Genomic DNA, 18,648 nt, shown 5'->3' with positions numbered 1-18,648 from the left:
TTATATTTGCAATGCTGGTTGAATAGTTAAATACCAACCTTATCTTAAAGCATGAAAAATAGCTACTTATATACATATATCATGTTGTGACAAAAAACATATATCATGTATGTGTCTAGAATATGTTATGTATTGTACTGATTAAATGAAACAAATACGTAAAAACATTATCTTATATCGTTGGAGTGTTTGCTTCTTTTACCACATCGTTATAATCTACCGATTGAACCTCGTTTGAAGTTTTTACATTCAGAAAAACTCTATATAACATAAGATAACAATGGACTAACATATATGTTATATTTTATGTATATATTCATAGTATTTTGGAACAATTCCTTATGGAACTTCCATCCATGAATGTACGGAAGGAAGCAGAAGAATGTGATCTCTCCTAGATAACGACAAAACGACCATCCAACCATGTTCTCGAATAATTTCGGTACAAATACAACCAAGCAGATCATAAATCATTATCAGTTTAATTTGTTATATCTAAGCAAAGAAAAAAATATACTAGTATACGAATAGAAAATCAAAACCAGCTGAGAAATAATTACTATTTTCTCAGTTAAAAAAAGATTACTATTTTCTACTGCATACTTTATTTGACAAAACTGCAATTGTGTAGAGCTTATCTATTTTTGACAGTCTTTGGAAGCATTATTAGATTATCAAGTGAATGCTATTCTTTTGGGAAGCCTAAAAGTTCAAACATTCTGATTTAACCAAAAACAAGTAAGATGTTTGTTTTAACTCTTGTTTTTTTGATAATTAGATGATGATCTAACACTAACATATATAAAATAATTTAATATTCATTTACTTATAATAAATTTTGAAAATATTATAAAAATAAAACCAATATTTTTACATATTCTACGAAATTCACATTTAATAATTTTACTCACACTTTACAGAGACGTATTTAAATATATACTGGAACACTTTATATAATATTTTGTATGTTATAAGTTACATTTTTAAGATTTAAAATATTAGTGGGTTTCTTTTTTTTTTTTTTTTATTAATGGGTTTCTATCTAGTATCTACAACATAAATTAAATATGAATTAAAAAAATAAAAATAATGGGTGTATAAAATGGATGGGCCTTGAAAGCCCAAAAGAGATAGAAGAATGCGCGTGAAAACAAGTCTAATCTCTCTGTGATTCCACACTCCGTGTCTCCTCCAACAGTTTTTTTCTTCCTTCCACCAATCAAATTTTTTAACGGGATAAATCGCTTTTGTTGGCTAATTCGATCTAACCGGTGTGGAGTTTCAGGAGATGGTGTCGCCCGAAAACCCTAATTGGATATCCGACCTGATCGATGCCGAGCTTGGAAGCTTCACCATCCAAGGCCCTGGTTTCTCTTGGCCCCTTCACCAACAACCTCTTGGAAACGTTTCTTCCAATTCCAGGTTTCCTAATCTACTTCTTATTGATTCAATCAGGCTCACGATCTGATCGTAGCAACTTCTTTCTCATTGGTTTGGGAGGAATCAGTAAAGTCATGCGAGTGTTCGATTTTTGATCAAAGGGAACCCTAAAAATGTTAGCTTTTTCATAGGTTTTCAGAAGAAATGGGAGTAAAATTTACGGAATTTGTAATTTGATTTTGGCTAAGTTGTGGTGATTGTTTGAGTAGGTTTTGTCATCTGAAAAAAATCATTTTAAGCTTAAAGGTTGACTCTTTAGCTGGTTAAATGACATTTAAGTCTTCAGGAGAGTTCTTGTGTTTGTTTGTTTATCTCAAAGTCAACTCTCTCTCTCTCTGTGTTTTTTTGATTCGGGAATCCATTCATCGTTTGATCGTTGTCACTTTGTTAGTTTGGGAATTAGATTCTTTTTGTGGATAGGGGAGCCTTTTTATCTGAGTTGCTAGTTTGACCTTACCATGTCAATATTTTTTTTTTTTAAATTAATCTTTCCTTGAAAGTGAGCGTTTTTTTTTTTAAGTTATTGAGCTTCCGCTTTGGGATAGATGAGTGTTGGAATGATTTATGGTAAGTTCCCTTGAATTGTTTGTGTATTTTATTAATAACTCTTTTTGGTTCTTGTTGGTTTCAGCGCGGGAGTTGATGGTTCGGCTGCAAATTCAGAAGCCAGCAAGGAACCTGGCTCCAAAAAGAGGTAAGCCTTCTTCTCGTGGACTCCACACGTCGCACCTTTGTTCAAAAGACCACGTTACTATAGCAACTTCTGCAAATAAGTTCGTTCTTTAACTGTTTATGTGGATCTGTATTGGCTTTCTTAGAGTATTTTTGGCTTTGATAAGGTATCAGAAAAAGTAATCCTGGTCATTATTTTTTTTCAGGGCGAGATGTGAATCATCTTCTGCCACTAGCTCAAAAGCATGTAGAGAGAAGCAGCGTCGAGACAGGCTGAATGACAAGTAATCTTTTCAACTTGTATATCCTTCTCTTTCCTATTTTGTAGGAATTGAGATTTTAATCGCCTTTTTGAAATAAATTACAGGTTTACCGAATTGAGTGTAATTCTGGAGCCTGGAAATCCTCCCAAAACAGACAAGGCTGCAATCTTGGTCGATGCTGTCCGCATGGTGACACAGCTACGCGGCGAGGCTCAGAAGTTGAAGGACTCAAATTCAAGTCTTCAGGACAAAATCAAAGAGTTAAAGGTAGAAATTTCCTTCGACTTGTTGTAATCATCCTTCTTATGAATGCTTACCAGTTTCCTTTGTGGTCTCGATCAGACCGAGAAAAACGAGCTGCGAGATGAGAAACAGAGGCTGAAGACAGAGAAAGAGAAGCTGGAGCAGCAGCTGAAAGCCATGAATGCTCCTCAACCAAGCTTTTTCCCAGCTCCACCTATGATGCCAACTGCTTTTGCTTCTGCGCAAGGCCAAGCTCCCGGAAACAAGATGGTGCCAATCATCAGTTACCCTGGAGTTGCCATGTGGCAGTTCATGCCTCCTACTTCGGTCGATACCTCTCAGGATCATGTCCTTCGTCCACCAGTTGCTTAAATTGGACAAAAAAAAAAATCATCAACTGGTTTGCTTCTTGCTTCCGCTGAAAAAAAAAGAAAGAAAAAGAAAAGTCCATTTGTTTTGCTCACTTCCTCTTTCTCAGCTTTCTTAGTCTTATCGTTACTTTTGTTTTATCATGTTATGGTCGTATGAACAACAACTGTTATCTGCTGAACAATGATATGCACATTGTAAACTCCAATTGCTTGGCGCAATGTTATCTATTTACATGTAAATTTTAAGTAGAGTTTGGCAGATGGTTCTTACATATTTTTTTTTACTTTCTCGCCATTAGAGTTTGAAAGTCCTTTTTGTAGTCTGGAGTAGTAATTTAGCCTTTCCTTTGTATCATTTCCATACATTACATGAAGAGAATGAGATCAATGTACCCAAAGCATGCCGTAAATAGGAATCTACCAACACTTTGTAATTTGTATCTTCAAAGTTACTGTTTGGTGTAAGTCAATGCTTGATTCTTGCCATGGCTGCACTACTGAAACCAGGAAAACCATTTGATACAGACTCTATAACATTGATTCTTTAGGGAAATTCGAGTTTGTTTTTCCTACAGTATCTCTTTTCTTGCTTGTTAATCCAAGGCTCTATGAATTCAGATAATTAAGTTACATTACAGATATCACAGAGCCTTGAAGCTTTGGACCTAATCCTAGATATGGGCAATGATGAATCTGATGGTTAGTAGTAGTCTCTTTGATACTCTGCAAGTGCAAGGCTATCTTCCTTTTTTTTCTTGCGTTTGTTCTATTCACTAGTAGCAGTCTTCTGTTGATTTTTACTTTGTAAACACACAAAGACATTATAAAAGGTGCAGTAAAAATTGCAGAAACTTTCCCTTTTTTTTCTTATTATGTTTACATCCAAAGAAGATTTCAGTTCATGAATCAATGTAATGGGGTCAATCTGTAAAAAAGAATACTATACTGCTAGCTATTTACATTTAAAATCTGTCAAATTTTCTTTTCCTATTCTATACAACTTTCCACAGTTTTTTTTGTTGTTCTATACTTCTATTGCTGAACTTGAAGCTGAGTTTGTGATGAAGAACAATAAAACCAAAACAGCATATAACCTTCTTTCTTCTAATTGCAACTTCTCTTCAACCCCAGACTGGACGCAAAACTGTTGTTCTTGCTTCAATCGTCTGAGCTTGGATTCTTTCAATCTCCATCTCCCCTCCTCCACCATTACTCTCCTCATCCCCATCCAATACCAGCTTCTGAAACCTATACTGTTTTTTGTGCAAAACACACAGTATCAGCCACATCCACACAAGACATTACAGAGTTCTCTTATCTCAGCAAAAAAAAAAAGAAGAGGAAGGAAAGAAACTTTACATTTTCACATTCCCATGACGCTAGCTGAGGTGGCTGGTACACTCGCAACTCTGTTTCAGACACGTACAGCTGATGATTATCCTGCACAAGGGGGGCCTTTCCTTTCTTACTTACTTTCCAAGGTACCTCAGCACTCTGCAACCCAAGGTTATCCGAAGTCGCTCCATATATGTCACTTTGTTGAGCTTGCATCTCTCTTCTAGATCGGTTTTGGATCATGGACCACCTTCGTACTCTCACAACCGGTCCTTCAGTCTCTGAACCAGACTCATCAATCCCCGTCATCACCAAAGCCTCATCACCATCCCCCCCAGCCTTCAACGCATACTGTGTCATACATCCAGAAGGAGCAAAAACCAGAAGGTTCCTCGTCGCAAAGCTATTATCAGAACCACAGAAAGTTGTTGCGGTTGAACCCGGAAGAGAGTCTCCTCCTCCTCCTCCTCCAACCATTCCAGCTGCAACACCGCTTACTGTCCCCATCGCCGCAGCTGCAGCACCGCTCACTGTACCAATCCATCCGCTGGTGTCTCCGCTTCTTATCTTAATAACAGGTGACAGAGAAACAGCAAGATGCCCCTCTCTCTCGGGATTGATCTCAAACAGATGACTTGTCCCTCTTGAAGAGCTAACCACTATCACACTGCTATCATTGCTGAAACTGATGCCTTGTATCACCTGCACAAAAAAATCTCAGGTGTTAATAAGAAACGTAATACTTTTCAGTACGCGAAAGTGAAGAGCTCTGCTTACCGCATAAGTATAGCCACGATGGAGTTTGAAGAGATGCATAAAAGACTCTTTGCTCGGATCACTAGTGTTGGAGGTTCTCGGCAGTATTTTGAACACGTTAATATTGCTGCCCTGAGTCGAAGCAGACACCAAAAGCATCCCACTTGGATCAAAGCTCAAAGCTGAGATCGGATTATTGTGTGCCTTAAACTGACATATCACGCTTTTGTTTATAACATCACTGATTATCACCTGCACACACACACACACACACACACACACCACCAAGTCTATGCATCAATGGAAAAAACTCAACACAACTTTTAGGAAGATTTTTGAGGAGATTAATACCATTCCTATGCTCTCAGCGTCTTGCACTTTGTCAGTAGCAACTCCAATGCCCTTAAAACCAGGAATATACGAATTGGGAAGAGGCAGAGCATCAGTGCACATCCTAGACAACGACTTGTACCCTTTGCCTCCAAGCCTCGCAATCCCAGATACAATATGTTTGCTCGACTCTCTTGCAAACTGTGCAACGCTGGGTGATGACGACAGTGGGAGAAGCTCCGAAGTGAAAATCGTGGAGCTCGAATCCGCAATACGACTTGCGCTATAAGCGATCCACCGTGGACCAACAGCAAGAGGACCGTATCCAACACCCAACGAGCCATACGCTATGGAGTTAGTGACAATACTGTATTCCTCCACTAACGTTTTAGCATCAAAGCAATGTATCTGCAAAGTCAAACATGTTAGTTTCAGAACAGACTAATCCACAGGAAACAAAATGAGACAACCTGATCAGCTTGTAGCACAGCAACGATCCGAGGACTGCACCTAATGGTGTAGATGACAGAGTTGAACTTCAACGTATGAACATAAGAGTTTGACTTCAACGAGTAGACGTTCACGTGAGTCGGCACAACGGTTTCACTTTCAGCGTCGTCGTCAGAAGCGGTGTCCTCTCTGTCTAAAATCTCCACCCAAGAACTGTCACCACACACAGCCAAAAGCGGACGGCTCTCGAAAAACACATCATCGTCTGTATCCTTGGAGAGAAGCGGGTAAGGTAGCATCTGCATGAAGGCAGCATGACCGTCATGAGCGGAGACGATGACGTGGACGTTGTCAGTGTCTTGGACATCCCAGATTTGGAAACCAGAGTGGAATGCAAGTAGAAGGACTCTCCGAGTATCGCCGTCCTCTTTCTCTAGCTTATCGAAACCCGCCCATAGTACCTTTTCGCATCAGAAAAAGAATCAAACTTTTCTCAAACAGAGCAACTACACAAGCTAAAGGGTCCAAACTTTTAAAGCTATCAACCAAACTAAGCAAAGCAAACCCTAATGATTCTTGCACCTAAAGCAATCGTCACCCTTTATATCAAGTTGTCAACTTTCTCGTGACCCATTTTAAAGGAAGCAAAATCCTAACGAGTCTTGTCACCTAAGCAAGAATCTACGCCCATTTGGTTCCGTAAAGAAGTGATCTTTACCTGGTCGTGAAGAGAGGGTCGGTTAACGACGGAAGAAGCGGCGGTGCGAGCGACGGTGGAAGCGCCGGAGGAAATGGTGCGAAGGTAGTCAGACAACGTTCGAGCTGATCGAGAGACGACTCCGCCGGAAGTAGAGGTCTCCGGCTTCTGAGAGTCGTCGTCGTCGTTGTTACTCATACTCTTTCAGTTAGTCTTGGTCGTTAGCTACTTGTACGCCTGAGATATTATTCCAAGAAGATCTTTCATGATGGAAACGAAAATTAGAAACAAACAAAAAAAATTAGTAATTTGCTTCTTCTTCAAGTTGTGACGAAGCAAGAAACCACTGAAACAGAGTCGAGTCGAAGCTTCGATCAAAAGCAAAAAAAAAAAAGATTGAAAATTTGCGAAACCCAGAAGAAAGAATAAGCGATCAGAGTGGGAAAACAAAAACTGAAGCTGAATCGCTAAAGAAGAAGATGGTCTCTACCTAAAATCGGAAACGAAAAGAAGGAACAAATGAAGCAATCAAAAACCCAGAAAGAGGAACCTGATTAGAGACTTTTGGAAACGATTAGGAGGAAGAAAGGGGAAAGCTTTTTAAAGGATTAATAAGAGAGCGAACTAGAGACGAAAGCTCTTTCAAACCCTCTTTAATCATTTTCCTCTCTTACTCTTATTTATATCTAAAAACAAATTTAAATGAAAAAAAAAAAGAGCTGATTAAGATCTCTTTTTTATGTATAGACTTCGTGTTTTACTATACAGAGAAGAAGAGACTCACATTAATACCTGACACGTCTCTCTTTCCCTATTTTTTTGTTTAAATCGAAATTAGTTTTTTTTTTAACTCAACATCAACTTTATATTAACCAATGAAGGGTACAACGCTTTTACACCACACAAGTGTTTAAACCTCACTTACAAACAAAGAGATTTAGTAACATCTAAAATCACTGCTTGGATCCTACACTATCAAATGCAATTCTTTGTTGTAATTTCCCTCAGCAAACACAAACTCCTTCTAAGACCCAGAAGAAGCCGGTTCTTAAACCACCTAATTAGATCCACTGAGACGAGAGCTTTGTGCACCTTAGATGACAAGCACTTTCCAAGGACCAATATTGAAACATAGCATTGGTCTCTATATGATAAGATTGGGGCATGGGACCAACACTCCTCATCTTTCGATGCATTCCTTGGCTAGATGTGTCATTGCCAGTTTGAAAGACTCCGCTCCTAAGCCAAAAGAAGACGGAACAGTTCCGTACTTGATAGACCGGTCGTAGCAATGATACCTTGAAGCGCTAGGATGGAATTGAGTTGTCGGGTATTGAAACCGCAGTCAGGACCAGTAAATGGTGAGATAAACAATGATATAAGGCTCAAAACTGATTCTACTTTTAGGAACAAACAAAGCTAGGAGAAGAGATAGAGATGATGATCTAACGGGAAGATGGCAGCAACGACAGAATAGTTTTCTCCTGGGGTGTGATTATCTTTAATAAGAGGCTCCCTCTCTGAGCTGATCTCACCTACCTACAGAGCATACATATACAGTTTCACAAACTTTTCAATGAAACACATCATCATAAGACCTATGAACCAATTACAAAGCATCTAACGCTCCAATCTCATGCTAAAAATTGATAAAATTTTGAAGTTGATGGCTAAGCCCGTCTAAGAAAAGCTCTCAATTTTAGCAAGTTTCAGAAGTTCAAAATCGAAAAAATCAAACTGTATAATTTTAAACCTACATTATAGCAAAATTTAAAATTTACAAATGTACATATTTGTTTGTGATACAAGAACACAATATAATCAAAGAGACAATAATGATGAGAAAAAGAAGTAATCATGGGACTTTTTTTTGTTTTTAAGGTTGTGCAAGTCTCTTCTTGGCTATTGTAGTTTCCTTAGATGTTCAGCAAGAGCTAGTTCTGTCTCTGTTGCTTCTCTTGACCAATCACCAGCGAACACACCCGCTCCGTAAGGTGACCCTCCGCGGATCGAGTCCATCTTGAAAACTCCTGCTCCTAATGTGTAGCCTATGGGACGAACAGCATCCCGTGGTGCACGAGCTGTGTGATTGCTGTCCATCTGCAAAACAAACGCCACATGGTATCAGCTAGTGTTTCCAGAGATTCCACATTGTTATATGCTTGTCTATATAACTTTGTTAGGTCATCAGCAGTAGCACAAGAAGAAATTGCAATGATATTTTGTGTAAAGGAACCAAAACTATCACAGAAGCCAAATGACCAAAAAAAAAAAAGAAAGGAAGAAAGAAAGAAAAAGGAAGGGAATAGATTATAAGTGAGTGCAAACATGTAAGAACATTGAAGAATCTATCCATTTAGAGGAAAGTAACACTCCTCATGTAATAAACCTCATTTCACAATCCTATCTTATTCAAATAGTGGCTGGACCCAATCCAATTGAGTTCTGAAGCTACACATCTAATAAATGAAGAGAGCAATTGCAACCATAGGCTATAAACTCAAACTGTACATATATAAAAGTCCCGACCACAACAACTTTTTCAGGTGAAACATAAAAGTTCATGTTTTTGATGTCTATAGATCTGCACTTACTTCACTCAAATCAAAAGGACAAAGCTTTGAATGTGCCAAAACTCAAACTGCTTCAGATTCAAAAAAACCAATGGAAATAAAGCAGTAAACTTTAAAAAGCTTACGCAGTGGTCTCCTGGCCACCTCCTTGAGTCCCCGTACTCACGAAGAACCCAGCAGGCTTCCCCTCAAGCAATCTGCTCTTTTCCACAGCTGCCCTGTCGAGTCAAAGAAAGCCTTCATCTGCGCAGCCATACACCCATCTAGTGCATATATTACACAATACACAAGAAATATATGGTGCAAGCAACAGTAAGCATAAACGGAAACATATGTGTACAACTAAAGAAATCAGAAATTTTCCACACAGACTAACCGAATAAGCATAGTTGTCTTCCTTGTACAAACAGAGAACACAGTAGCAGCAAGACAAGTTGAAAGAAGTCTAGTGCATATATTACACACAAAAAAACAAGCTTGCTGCATGAATAAAAAACAAAAAAAAAAAAAATCTGTTTGTCAACAAGCTCTTACACATAAAACACAGACAAATTTATAAAAAAGCAATACTATCAGCGTGTTGGGGCAAGAAAGAAGCGCAACATGTGTCTGTGAGTCCATAACGGCTCCAGAAGTCTTCAGTATCTGCGACACCGTGGATCCTGACTCTTCTGGTTTTATTCGTGACAGGGTTGAAGTAGAAAACATAAAAGGGCTGGGCACGGCCTGGCAGAATAGCTGGGGAGAAAATGATTTCACCAGCCTTGTTGGTTCCTTGGGAAATCATACGCTGACCCATCCCAACAGTGAAGGGAAGAGACAAGGGAAGCTGGAATGATTGTCTGGACCACTCATGTTTGGTCACATCCTCCAGTATCCAAAGATCAAAACGGTCGAAAGAAAGTCCCTGACAGTTTGGTACAACGAAAGCTAGCTTCCCTTTGTATTCAATCAAAGATGAAAAGCCCTGCCAAACCAGGGCATCCGTAGGGGTTGGGATAAAGCTTAGTATCCTCTCGTTTCTAACATCAAAACACACAAGAAACAGATTGTCTTCTCGAAGTGGAAGAGAAGCACCATAATACATGAAACCATTGATGGTTAGTCCCATAGTGATAGGGTCATAAGGCGGGGATGTAAATCGGCTACGAGATACTACACGTCCTCCTCTTCCAAGTGTTATAACCTCGTGCGTGCACATCAAACTAGGGTTGTGCAAATGATCAAACCTAGATGTCAACAGGGTCAATGCTTTGAATTGATCACCAACAGGATCGTATCCCAAGCGTGTGCCCGTTGCCTTGCAGGGAAAGGTAATGACTTGCCCCGTGCTAGGGTTACATATAATGAACGTTGTCCCATCATTACAAGCCATAAAGCCATGGACGGAAGAATACTTGAAGCTGCCGTGAGACAAGGTTACTGAGGGTATTGTCATGTCTAGATTGGCGACCAAAGAAGAAGAAGAGTTTTCCTCCTCCTCCTCCTCTCCCGAGAAGACGAACAGGCGCTTGGGATCAGCAAGTACACAGTTGGTGAAAGCGGCTACAAAACGGGATGGCTTGGCTGCGTAGTAAGAAGCGACGAATCTTTGGCTTCGGATAAGGGAATACCAAGTCTTGGACACGCATAGGAACTTCATAAGAGACTTTCCAGGCAATCTAATCAGTGTCTCCACCTGCATATCGTAAGGGATCACATGATGTCGCTTCTTACCTGGCCGGCTCTTGTCGCTTCCACCAACGCCATTGTCCTTTCTTGACGATCTAGTCTTCGTCTTCTTCTTCTTCAGATCAAGAGCGATCGGCTCCAAGATGCTTATGCTTCGGCTGCCCTTCTCATGTTCCTTGCGTTTCATCATGGAGGCTCCCGACGAAAACCCTTAATTCGACTCGATTGATAGATCCATATATAAAGACAAAGGAGTTTCTTTTTTTTTTTTTTGAGAACTCAGACAGATCTCAGCCGTTCGTTTTGAACTTAACTTTTTAACACCTCTCTGACAAATCTACTTTTGCTTTTTTAGTTTAATAGATTTTGTAGACTTACTAGGTTCGGTCCTTTTTGAAAAAAAATAAAAAAAAATTAAATTAATAAATAGTCGTTTTATAAGATTTAAAATAAAAACAAGTAGCATCCTGGATTCGAACTCAGGTTGGATAGGACACATGACAAGGTGTTTTACCACTAGGCTAGTGACACTTTCAATGAACTTAATAACATATTTAAATTTATTTGGTACTCATTGAATATAATTTTTTTTTCTAAAAACCTAAAAATATCTTTAAAATTTTAAAATTGAAAAAGGAATATTTTTATAAAATTAATTTTGAAATTAAAATGAAAAAATAATTTTTTTTCTTAAAAAAATAAAAATTAAAAAATTCAATATCCAGCTTAAAAAATCGAATTTTTTTTTATAAAATAATTTTTTTTCCTTAAATTTCGATTTTAAGCTAGATATTGAATTTTAAAGATTTTTATTTTTTAAGAATTTTTTTCATTTTAATTTCAAAATTAATTTTATAAAAATATTTCTTTTTTCAAATTTTTGAAATTTTAAAGATATTTTTAAGTTTTTAGAAAAAAATTTATATTCAATGAGTACCAAATAACATTAAATATGTTAGTAAATACATTGAAAGTGCCACTAGCCCAGTGGTAAAACACTTTGTTATATGTCCTACCCAAGCTGTGTTCGAATCTAGGGGACTAATTCAATTCATGTTTGTTTTGACAATTCGTGCAAAATTGATGTTTTGTTTAGGAGTGGTTTTGGATATTAATAATGAACAAACTAAAGCTTTGAAGATTCTTCTAGTTGCAAAACAACACAAGAGTGGGTCTGTTCTTTCACCCACTTGTTTAGGATTCAATTTGGATCTTAGTTTTACTCTTTTATATGTTAAAGAGCTCTTTAGATGCTAATTTAGCTTTTTTATAGGGCTAAAGTTGAAGCTTTTTTTTTTGTGTGTGTTATTGTCTTTAGTTTAATTGTGGTGCTGTGTTTTGCAGGGACAAAGTGAACTTTGTGATGCTAAATGTGGACAACACGAAATGGGAGCAACTATGTAAGTAATAATTATACTTCATTTCCTACTATCTTATGGTTCCAACCTAGGGGTATATAGTACTGCAGAGACTGTTAGAAATTATTACTAGGAAGAAGGTTTAGGGAATATATGTAGACTTAAAAATTTCAGTGTGCGGGAATTGTTCTTGAAACACATTATCCAAGGATTCTATTGAGGTTGAGAAATGCCATGATTTACGTTTTGTAAAAGATGTAATTCATGATCGAGCCCACATTCTAACTTTACAACTTGCATGAGTTTTTGTTACCTATCTCTTTGTAACTAAAGAAAACTCCTGAATGTTCTCTTTCTTTTCTTCTAATTTCCGTAGATAAAGGCACTGTGTATGGCAGCATTCTATGCGCGCTCTGAAGAGGCTCGCCAAAGTCATTCAGTTCACAAGCTTGCATTGGTAAGAAACGAATGTCTGATTTTATTGTAGGTTCATGTTAATGTCTTTTACCTCTGCTTTTCTTTTATCATCTCTTGAGTTGATATATGATTTTGAAAAAAAAAAAGAAAAAGAAATTACGGTTGCTGTAGGGTGCACTTGCGCTGGAAGATACACTCTCCAAAGGGTTGCCAATCCAAAAAGAGATAGATATCATTAGCACATATAGCATCGTGGCTCAAGGTATGCTATAATACTACTTAGAGAAACAAAGTTATACACTCAAAACTCTGAAATTGAATTGCCTCCTTTGATCTTTCTCTGTTACAGTTCAAGGAAGTGGACCAATCTAACGGAGTCATCGAGTCTGTAATTACAAAGGTCGATAATTGTTTGGCCGAGGGAAAACTAGCAGAAGCAGCTGCTGCACTTGAAGAAGGTGTTAAAGGAAGGTAAAGCGGAGGAAATAGTGAATGAATGGGTGAGACGTGCAAGAAACAGAGCCATCACAGAACAAGGCTGTAACTCTTCTCCAATCTTATGCAACTTGCGCTAGTCTCACTTGATCATTGATCTTGGTCAGAGGAAAAATCAACACCACCTAGTCTCAATTGCTGCGTCTCTTTCTCACCCCAACACGCTGATAGTATTGCTTTTTAATAAATTTGTGTGTTTTTATGATGTGTAAGAGCTTGTTGACAAACAAAACTAAACTCTTGGGATTTTTCTTTATCAATATTTATGCACCAAGCTTGTTTTTGTTATCTTTATCAATATTTATAAAATTTCCCCTTGTTTCTTTTTCCGTCTTTTTATTTTTTGTTTTTTTTGTTTATTCTAGCTTCACAACTCTGTACTTTTATCTGTATATATACTTGTGTATTGTGTAATATATGCACTAGATTTCTTTCAACTTTGTCTTGCTACCTGTGTTCTCTGTTTCGAGTCAATGATGCCACAATGGGTGCCACAATGTCTTTTGTATAAACTGTTTATTTTCGATTACTTGTAAAACAAACAAACAAACAAAAAAGATTTAAATTTTTAAATGACATACGTTAGTCACAAAATTGTGGACTTCTATTTTGTCAGTTTAAAAGACACATTTAAACTGATAAAACTTATATTTTTCTCATGTACATGTAACATGTCTTTCAGAAAACTAACCCCACGGAAATTATTGACGTACCTCATTATTAGTGTTACAACAATAATATTCTTACATAATTACTTTACATAAAAGTAAAGATAACAGCAAGTAAACCCACACGACAGTGCCAGACTTGTTGGAAGTGTATGTTAAGTGCCAGACTTGTTGGAAGTGTATGTTTAGAAGCAAAATTTACAGCAATTTAAGCTTAGTTTGCAAGGTAAGGGACCAGCAGGTTAACAAGCCATCAACAAAATTGATAAAAAAATCTAGTTTTCCATGGACCCATCCATCGTATCTTTGGGGGATACAGTGGTAAGTCAAACTATATAACGCAACAACATAAGGTCAGGTCGTCCCAATATACCTTCAGCCTCTCGTGTCCCCCCACCTCCACACCCCCCCCCCCCAGTCCGAGAAAGTTTCTCACTTGGCTCACTGCCGCCACAAGCTACCATTCAGCAGAAAGATGATCAGAAATGACATTGCAAGGGACGGAGATAGAGAAAATTGATGAATGTGACCAGTATAGATTGATCCCATAATAGTTGTTTCCTATATTAAGGAATTCTTATTGTTTTTAGATACTTTAAATGTATTTTCTGTATAAGTATTGAAAAACTTACCTTATCCAATGGTAAGAAATTAAGACTTATAATTTCATTACCATTTCCAGGATTTCCTATCTCCCATAATCTAATTACTCTTCCTATATTTTTTTTGTTCTCCACGTTTCATTTTAATGTTTTCAAGAAATTTATACGAAGGGAATTTGATTGTAGCCGAACCCAAAACTACTTAAACCAAACCAAACTAAAAATAGCAAGTAGTAAATTGATCCTCCAGTCCCCTGTTCAAACTAGGGGTGGACAAAAAACCCAAACCGAACCGAACCGACCAAACCGAAGTTAAACCGAACCAACCCAAACCGTATTTTTATGTAACCCAATTGGTTCATGTTTTACTCAACCCAAATGGTTTGGTTTGGTTTGGGTTTAAACCGAACCAAATCGAACCAAACCGATAATCCAATATATATATATATATATGTGTATTAACATATTGTAAATTTTAGTTAAAGTTTCGTTTTTCATTTTATCATAACTTTCATATCTTTAAAAAAAATATAAATACCATTCAAATAATACTATTATATATAAATACCATGTATTTGGCCCACTCAGCTGGCAACCCTCCTCCTGTCGACTGAGAACTGAGACTGGTCACCTCGAACTGCCGTTTCGGCCCTGTCAAATCTAGCCAGTTCCAATAGCATTGAAGCCTGCAGGGGAAGCACCGCTACAAACTCGGCCACAAACTCTTCCGCTAGTTCGTGTTTGAGCATCAGATTCCAAAGCACAAGTGCCCATTCGCTTGGCTTGTTAAGACCATACGCTTCTGCTACGATCAGAGCCTCCTGGAAACGAGACTGATCAACAAGTGCTCTTCTAGCGTTTATTTCGGATAAACAGAGCCACTTGGAATCTGGCATCCTTATTTGAAGCGATACAAGGGAAGCCTGACCACAAGCCTTCCGTGCTTTGTTTCCAGCATCAATAGAAGTGTGAACTTCAGCTGCTTCTATGTAGTAGCGCATAGAATCAAGGAGATCTTTATTTTCATCCTTGTCATACCATCTAAACCAATGTTGTGCAGCCTGATCTGCACGTGCCTCTAGCAAAGCAGCCGTTTCATGCTTCATGTCAAAGTGTTTATATACCTGAAAACAACTAATTTTTATAAATATCACAAAATATTGCTATCATGAGTGAATTGTTGTAAGCCGAGGGAAAAACATGATGAAATAAACTCTTTTACTTGGCTAATTCAAGCTTGACTGAAGACATACCATTGCGAATGCATCATGGTCATTTGGGTTGAAGAGATCCGGAAACTTCTGACAGCCTGGGCAGTGCCAGTGTTAGCATCAGCAGCACTAGAAATTTTTTGTAGCAAGAGATCGAGCTACCCGTTTTCGATTAGGATATTGAGAATGAAATTAAGAGTATGAAAGTTTCCAACTCCTGTTATTAGACGACCAAGGCATGAGAAATCGCCCTCAGCAACATAAGCCCTCGACCCTCGTCGCAGCAAGTGCCACAAGAACATCAACTCCATCAAGACACGTAGATGACTTGTAGAAGTGATGAGATAAGATAAGTAGCTATCCCTGAAAAAAATAGCATTCCTTATTACCAAATCATCACTGACAACTTATTTTCCAAGTGTTTTAGAAATTCATGAAGCAATCAGACGATATTGTTAATAAGCTTTAACAAAAATCACATACCTCACAGGCGCATTAATGAATGACCAATTTCCTGCTCAGATGGACAAAGCTCCGCCCACTTCAAAAAGTCTGAAAATCTCCACAAAAGTAGCTATGCAGAGTAGCTAACATTCTGGAATGGTGCAATTAGATAAATATTCATACATCTAAACTAAAGTAGTAAAGAAAATCTATGTCGAGCTTCTTACATGATCAAATGTTCTCTGATCCCAAGCATTTGACCAAACAGCTGCTGCAGCCCAGTAACCAGCAATTGCATCGGTTTCATCAGGCGCAAGCTCAGATGCACTCTCATTGATTTTTTTCCAAGAACCTAGAACAACACCATCAACCTCAGATTCAATCTCAAGATGCTGGAACAGAGAAGACCCCCCAAGGTGCAAACTAATTTTACTGGAGTCAAAAGGTACATCAGCTCTCAGGAGTTCTTTTCGACGAGTAAGATATGTTTCCCAAAACTGACTGCTAGGATAAAGCCTCTTTTGTCACAAAGAAAAGGAGAAGTTAGAAGTGAAGTACAGCATCATACAAATCCAAGATACTCTTTCAATTCAACAAGTAATCGTTAGGAAATGTTATACCTCGATAAGAGATATCCTCTCAAGTACATTGTCTTCATATGGTCTTAAGAAACCATGTTTTCTCATTTCTTCGGCAATTTGATAACGAAGAGATCTCATCATTGTGCCAAATACCAACTGGTTGAGACACGCTTCTACATCCTCTCCGAGCCTTTGCAAAGTTGCAGTGGCAACCCCAAGTTCACCCTACACATCAATAATGTCAAGTGCTAGACATCATACACGTACACTACTCTGTCTAAGCAAGTATATTCAGGTTTACCTTCAAAAATAGGTCATAAGCAATAGCTCTTCTGACATCACGAACTTCAGTAAATGTATCATGGTGCTCTCCATTTTCAGACGAGTCTTTAGAATGTTGAAGATGCAATTGAAGAACCGCTAAAGGGAGTCGACCGGAGAGCAAGGCATCTTTAACCACGGTTTTCAAATCCAAATTATCAATCTTCCAACGATCCATCAGGGAGAATACTAATTTTACAGCACAAAACTATCCTTCTTATGTCCTCATTACTCAGAAAATCCTCACCTAGAAACAGTAGAAATCTCAGTATCATTCCTACTCTTGCGCGACAACAGATACAGAGCAAAAAAGAGCACCTTTAGCATGCCTTCTTCTGCCAGCTTCACATTACCAAACGTCTTCAAAGACCTGGTCATACAGTAGAGGTTAATATAAACTAATTCATGGTACATGACAAATTGAAATGATTTCTAAGACATATATATACATTGGAGACGAGGGAAAACTCAGGAGAAATCCTTATTTTTAGTTTTTATTTTTTTTAATAATAATGTCATGTGTCATGTTTTTAGAAAACTTTTTTTTATTTTGCATATTTAGTTATTATCTATTTTTTTATTGTATATTTACTTATTTTTAATTTTTATTTTTTTAATAATAATGTCATATGGCATTTTTTCAGAAAAGTTTTTTTCGCTCATGTGTACGCTTCTGAACCTTCAAAAGGTTTTTTATTGTTACAAACATAGAAGAGAGAGAGAGAGGTATGTTTATGTGCATTTTTTTCCATCTAGATTTATTATTAAGGGACCAAAGTCCAAACAAAACCATAGTACAAACATACAAAGGTGGCCTAGACTTTTTACATATTTTCTGATAATCGTATAATCGGGAATGAGCATTAAAAAGGATCGCCATAGACTCATAGTGTATATAATAGTACCTGTTTATAGTTACGTTAGTATCCGTTTTGATCAAGGCTTTTGCAATGTTATCTTCGTTAATATTATTGATATAAACGTACTTAAGTAATTACAAAATATAGGAAGATACATATCATTGCAAAAATATAGGAATATAAATGTTCAAACTAAAGAATGGCGAATCTACGACATATGTCTGATTCAACCGACTAAATCTACTGCTTCGGTTATGTCGGATCTAAAATCTGAGTATAACAGTTTGTGTGTGTGTGTAACGTGCAACATTTGAAATAATTGATTAGAATCGATGTATATGCTCTGTACAACAATTTTAAACTAATAATAGGTCTGGGAAATGGCAAGGCAAAGAATCTTAAGAAAGAAAACAAGACATGACGAACATAATTAAGCTAAATTTACGGGGTAAAGACAAGAAAACAATACCACATAAAGCTTAGATTATTTCTTAAAAGAAACAATACACATCCAAACAGCTGGTGGGGTTTGTAGAACATATAAAATTGATTATGATTCGTACATAGATAAATAATTTCAAACTTATTGAGAATTCTATGTCAAAAACTTATGGAGTAAGCATCGAATATCGAGGTCATCAATAAAATTCTTTGTCTGCATCTATCAAGTAAGCATACAATAAATCAATAATTGAAATAAAATGGTCCCAAGTAAATCATGTATCATGTAGCTCTATTTTCTATTCCTTTTTGTTACCAATGTATCTAGTCATTTTAACATGATGCTCCAGAAAACATATATCCAAGTTTTCTTATGTTATCATATAATGTAGAGACAAGACGGCTCAGACGATAAAGAATTTAACGTGGACATGAAATATCTTTAAAAT

General features: G+C 37.3%; 5 protein-coding genes across 10 annotated transcripts; 2 read left to right on the top strand and 3 right to left on the bottom strand.

The window, feature by feature from the left end:
- The first annotated feature begins 1,132 nt into the window (after positions 1–1,132).
- LOC108817817 (transcription factor ILR3) lies at positions 1,133–3,238 on the top strand. The gene is made up of 5 exons (XM_057002681.1): positions 1,133–1,422; positions 2,072–2,134; positions 2,319–2,396; positions 2,480–2,642; positions 2,718–3,238. The coding sequence occupies exons 1-5, from the start codon at positions 1,289–1,291 to the stop codon at positions 2,988–2,990; spliced, it is 711 nt and encodes a 236-aa protein (XP_056858661.1). The 5' UTR covers positions 1,133–1,288; the 3' UTR covers positions 2,991–3,238.
- Positions 3,239–3,831: 593 nt separating this feature from the next.
- LOC108822010 (autophagy-related protein 18f-like) lies at positions 3,832–7,257 on the bottom strand. Of its 4 annotated transcripts, none has more exons than XM_057002675.1 (7): positions 7,108–7,257; positions 6,579–6,794; positions 5,881–6,321; positions 5,432–5,818; positions 5,102–5,332; positions 4,349–5,026; positions 3,832–4,242 (listed from the first exon to the last, which is right to left on the bottom strand). In XM_057002675.1, exons 2-7 carry the CDS (start codon positions 6,753–6,755, stop codon positions 4,111–4,113), a joined length of 2,046 nt encoding a protein of 681 aa, XP_056858655.1. In that variant the 5' UTR covers positions 6,756–6,794; positions 7,108–7,257; the 3' UTR covers positions 3,832–4,110. The 4 variants fall into 4 exon arrangements, with proteins under 4 accessions (XP_056858655.1, XP_056858656.1, XP_056858657.1 ...); XM_057002676.1 differs by having other exon boundaries at positions 7,048–7,237; XM_057002677.1 differs by having other exon boundaries at positions 6,579–6,817; positions 7,108–7,210.
- Positions 7,258–8,460: 1,203 nt separating this feature from the next.
- On the bottom strand, positions 8,461–11,032 carry LOC108837364 (F-box protein At1g30790-like). Of its 3 annotated transcripts, XM_057002679.1 has the most exons (3): positions 9,734–11,032; positions 9,256–9,348; positions 8,461–8,657 (listed from the first exon to the last, which is right to left on the bottom strand). In XM_057002679.1, exons 1-2 carry the CDS (start codon positions 10,989–10,991, stop codon positions 9,293–9,295), a joined length of 1,314 nt encoding a protein of 437 aa, XP_056858659.1. In that variant the 5' UTR covers positions 10,992–11,032; the 3' UTR covers positions 8,461–8,657; positions 9,256–9,292. The 3 variants fall into 3 exon arrangements, with proteins under 3 accessions (XP_056858659.1, XP_056858658.1, XP_056858660.1); XM_057002678.1 differs by lacking the exons at positions 8,461–8,657; positions 9,256–9,348 and adding an exon at positions 9,480–9,610 and having other exon boundaries at positions 9,701–11,032; XM_057002680.1 differs by lacking the exons at positions 8,461–8,657; positions 9,256–9,348 and adding an exon at positions 9,480–9,610.
- An 876-nt stretch (positions 11,033–11,908) lies between these two features.
- Positions 11,909–13,359, top strand: LOC130500412 (MICOS complex subunit MIC60, mitochondrial-like). The gene is made up of 4 exons (XM_056995469.1): positions 11,909–12,201; positions 12,536–12,616; positions 12,748–12,838; positions 12,926–13,359. The coding sequence occupies exons 1-4, from the start codon at positions 12,172–12,174 to the stop codon at positions 12,946–12,948; spliced, it is 225 nt and encodes a 74-aa protein (XP_056851449.1). The 5' UTR covers positions 11,909–12,171; the 3' UTR covers positions 12,949–13,359.
- Positions 13,360–13,756: 397 nt separating this feature from the next.
- LOC108840939 (uncharacterized) lies at positions 13,757–17,297 on the bottom strand. The gene is made up of 8 exons (XM_018613739.2): positions 17,217–17,297; positions 16,879–17,145; positions 16,617–16,802; positions 16,224–16,514; positions 16,036–16,147; positions 15,595–15,915; positions 14,910–15,465; positions 13,757–14,196 (listed from the first exon to the last, which is right to left on the bottom strand). The coding sequence occupies exons 2-5, from the start codon at positions 17,074–17,076 to the stop codon at positions 16,127–16,129; spliced, it is 696 nt and encodes a 231-aa protein (XP_018469241.1). The 5' UTR covers positions 17,077–17,145; positions 17,217–17,297; the 3' UTR covers positions 13,757–14,196; positions 14,910–15,465; positions 15,595–15,915; positions 16,036–16,126.
- Positions 17,298–18,648: the final 1,351 nt, after the last annotated feature.

Source organism: Raphanus sativus, chromosome 2 (assembly GCF_000801105.2).
Source record: "Raphanus sativus cultivar WK10039 chromosome 2, ASM80110v3, whole genome shotgun sequence".
NCBI classification, from domain to species: Eukaryota; Viridiplantae; Streptophyta; class Magnoliopsida; order Brassicales; family Brassicaceae; genus Raphanus; species Raphanus sativus.
This window is presented reverse-complemented; position numbering and strand designations above follow the sequence as displayed.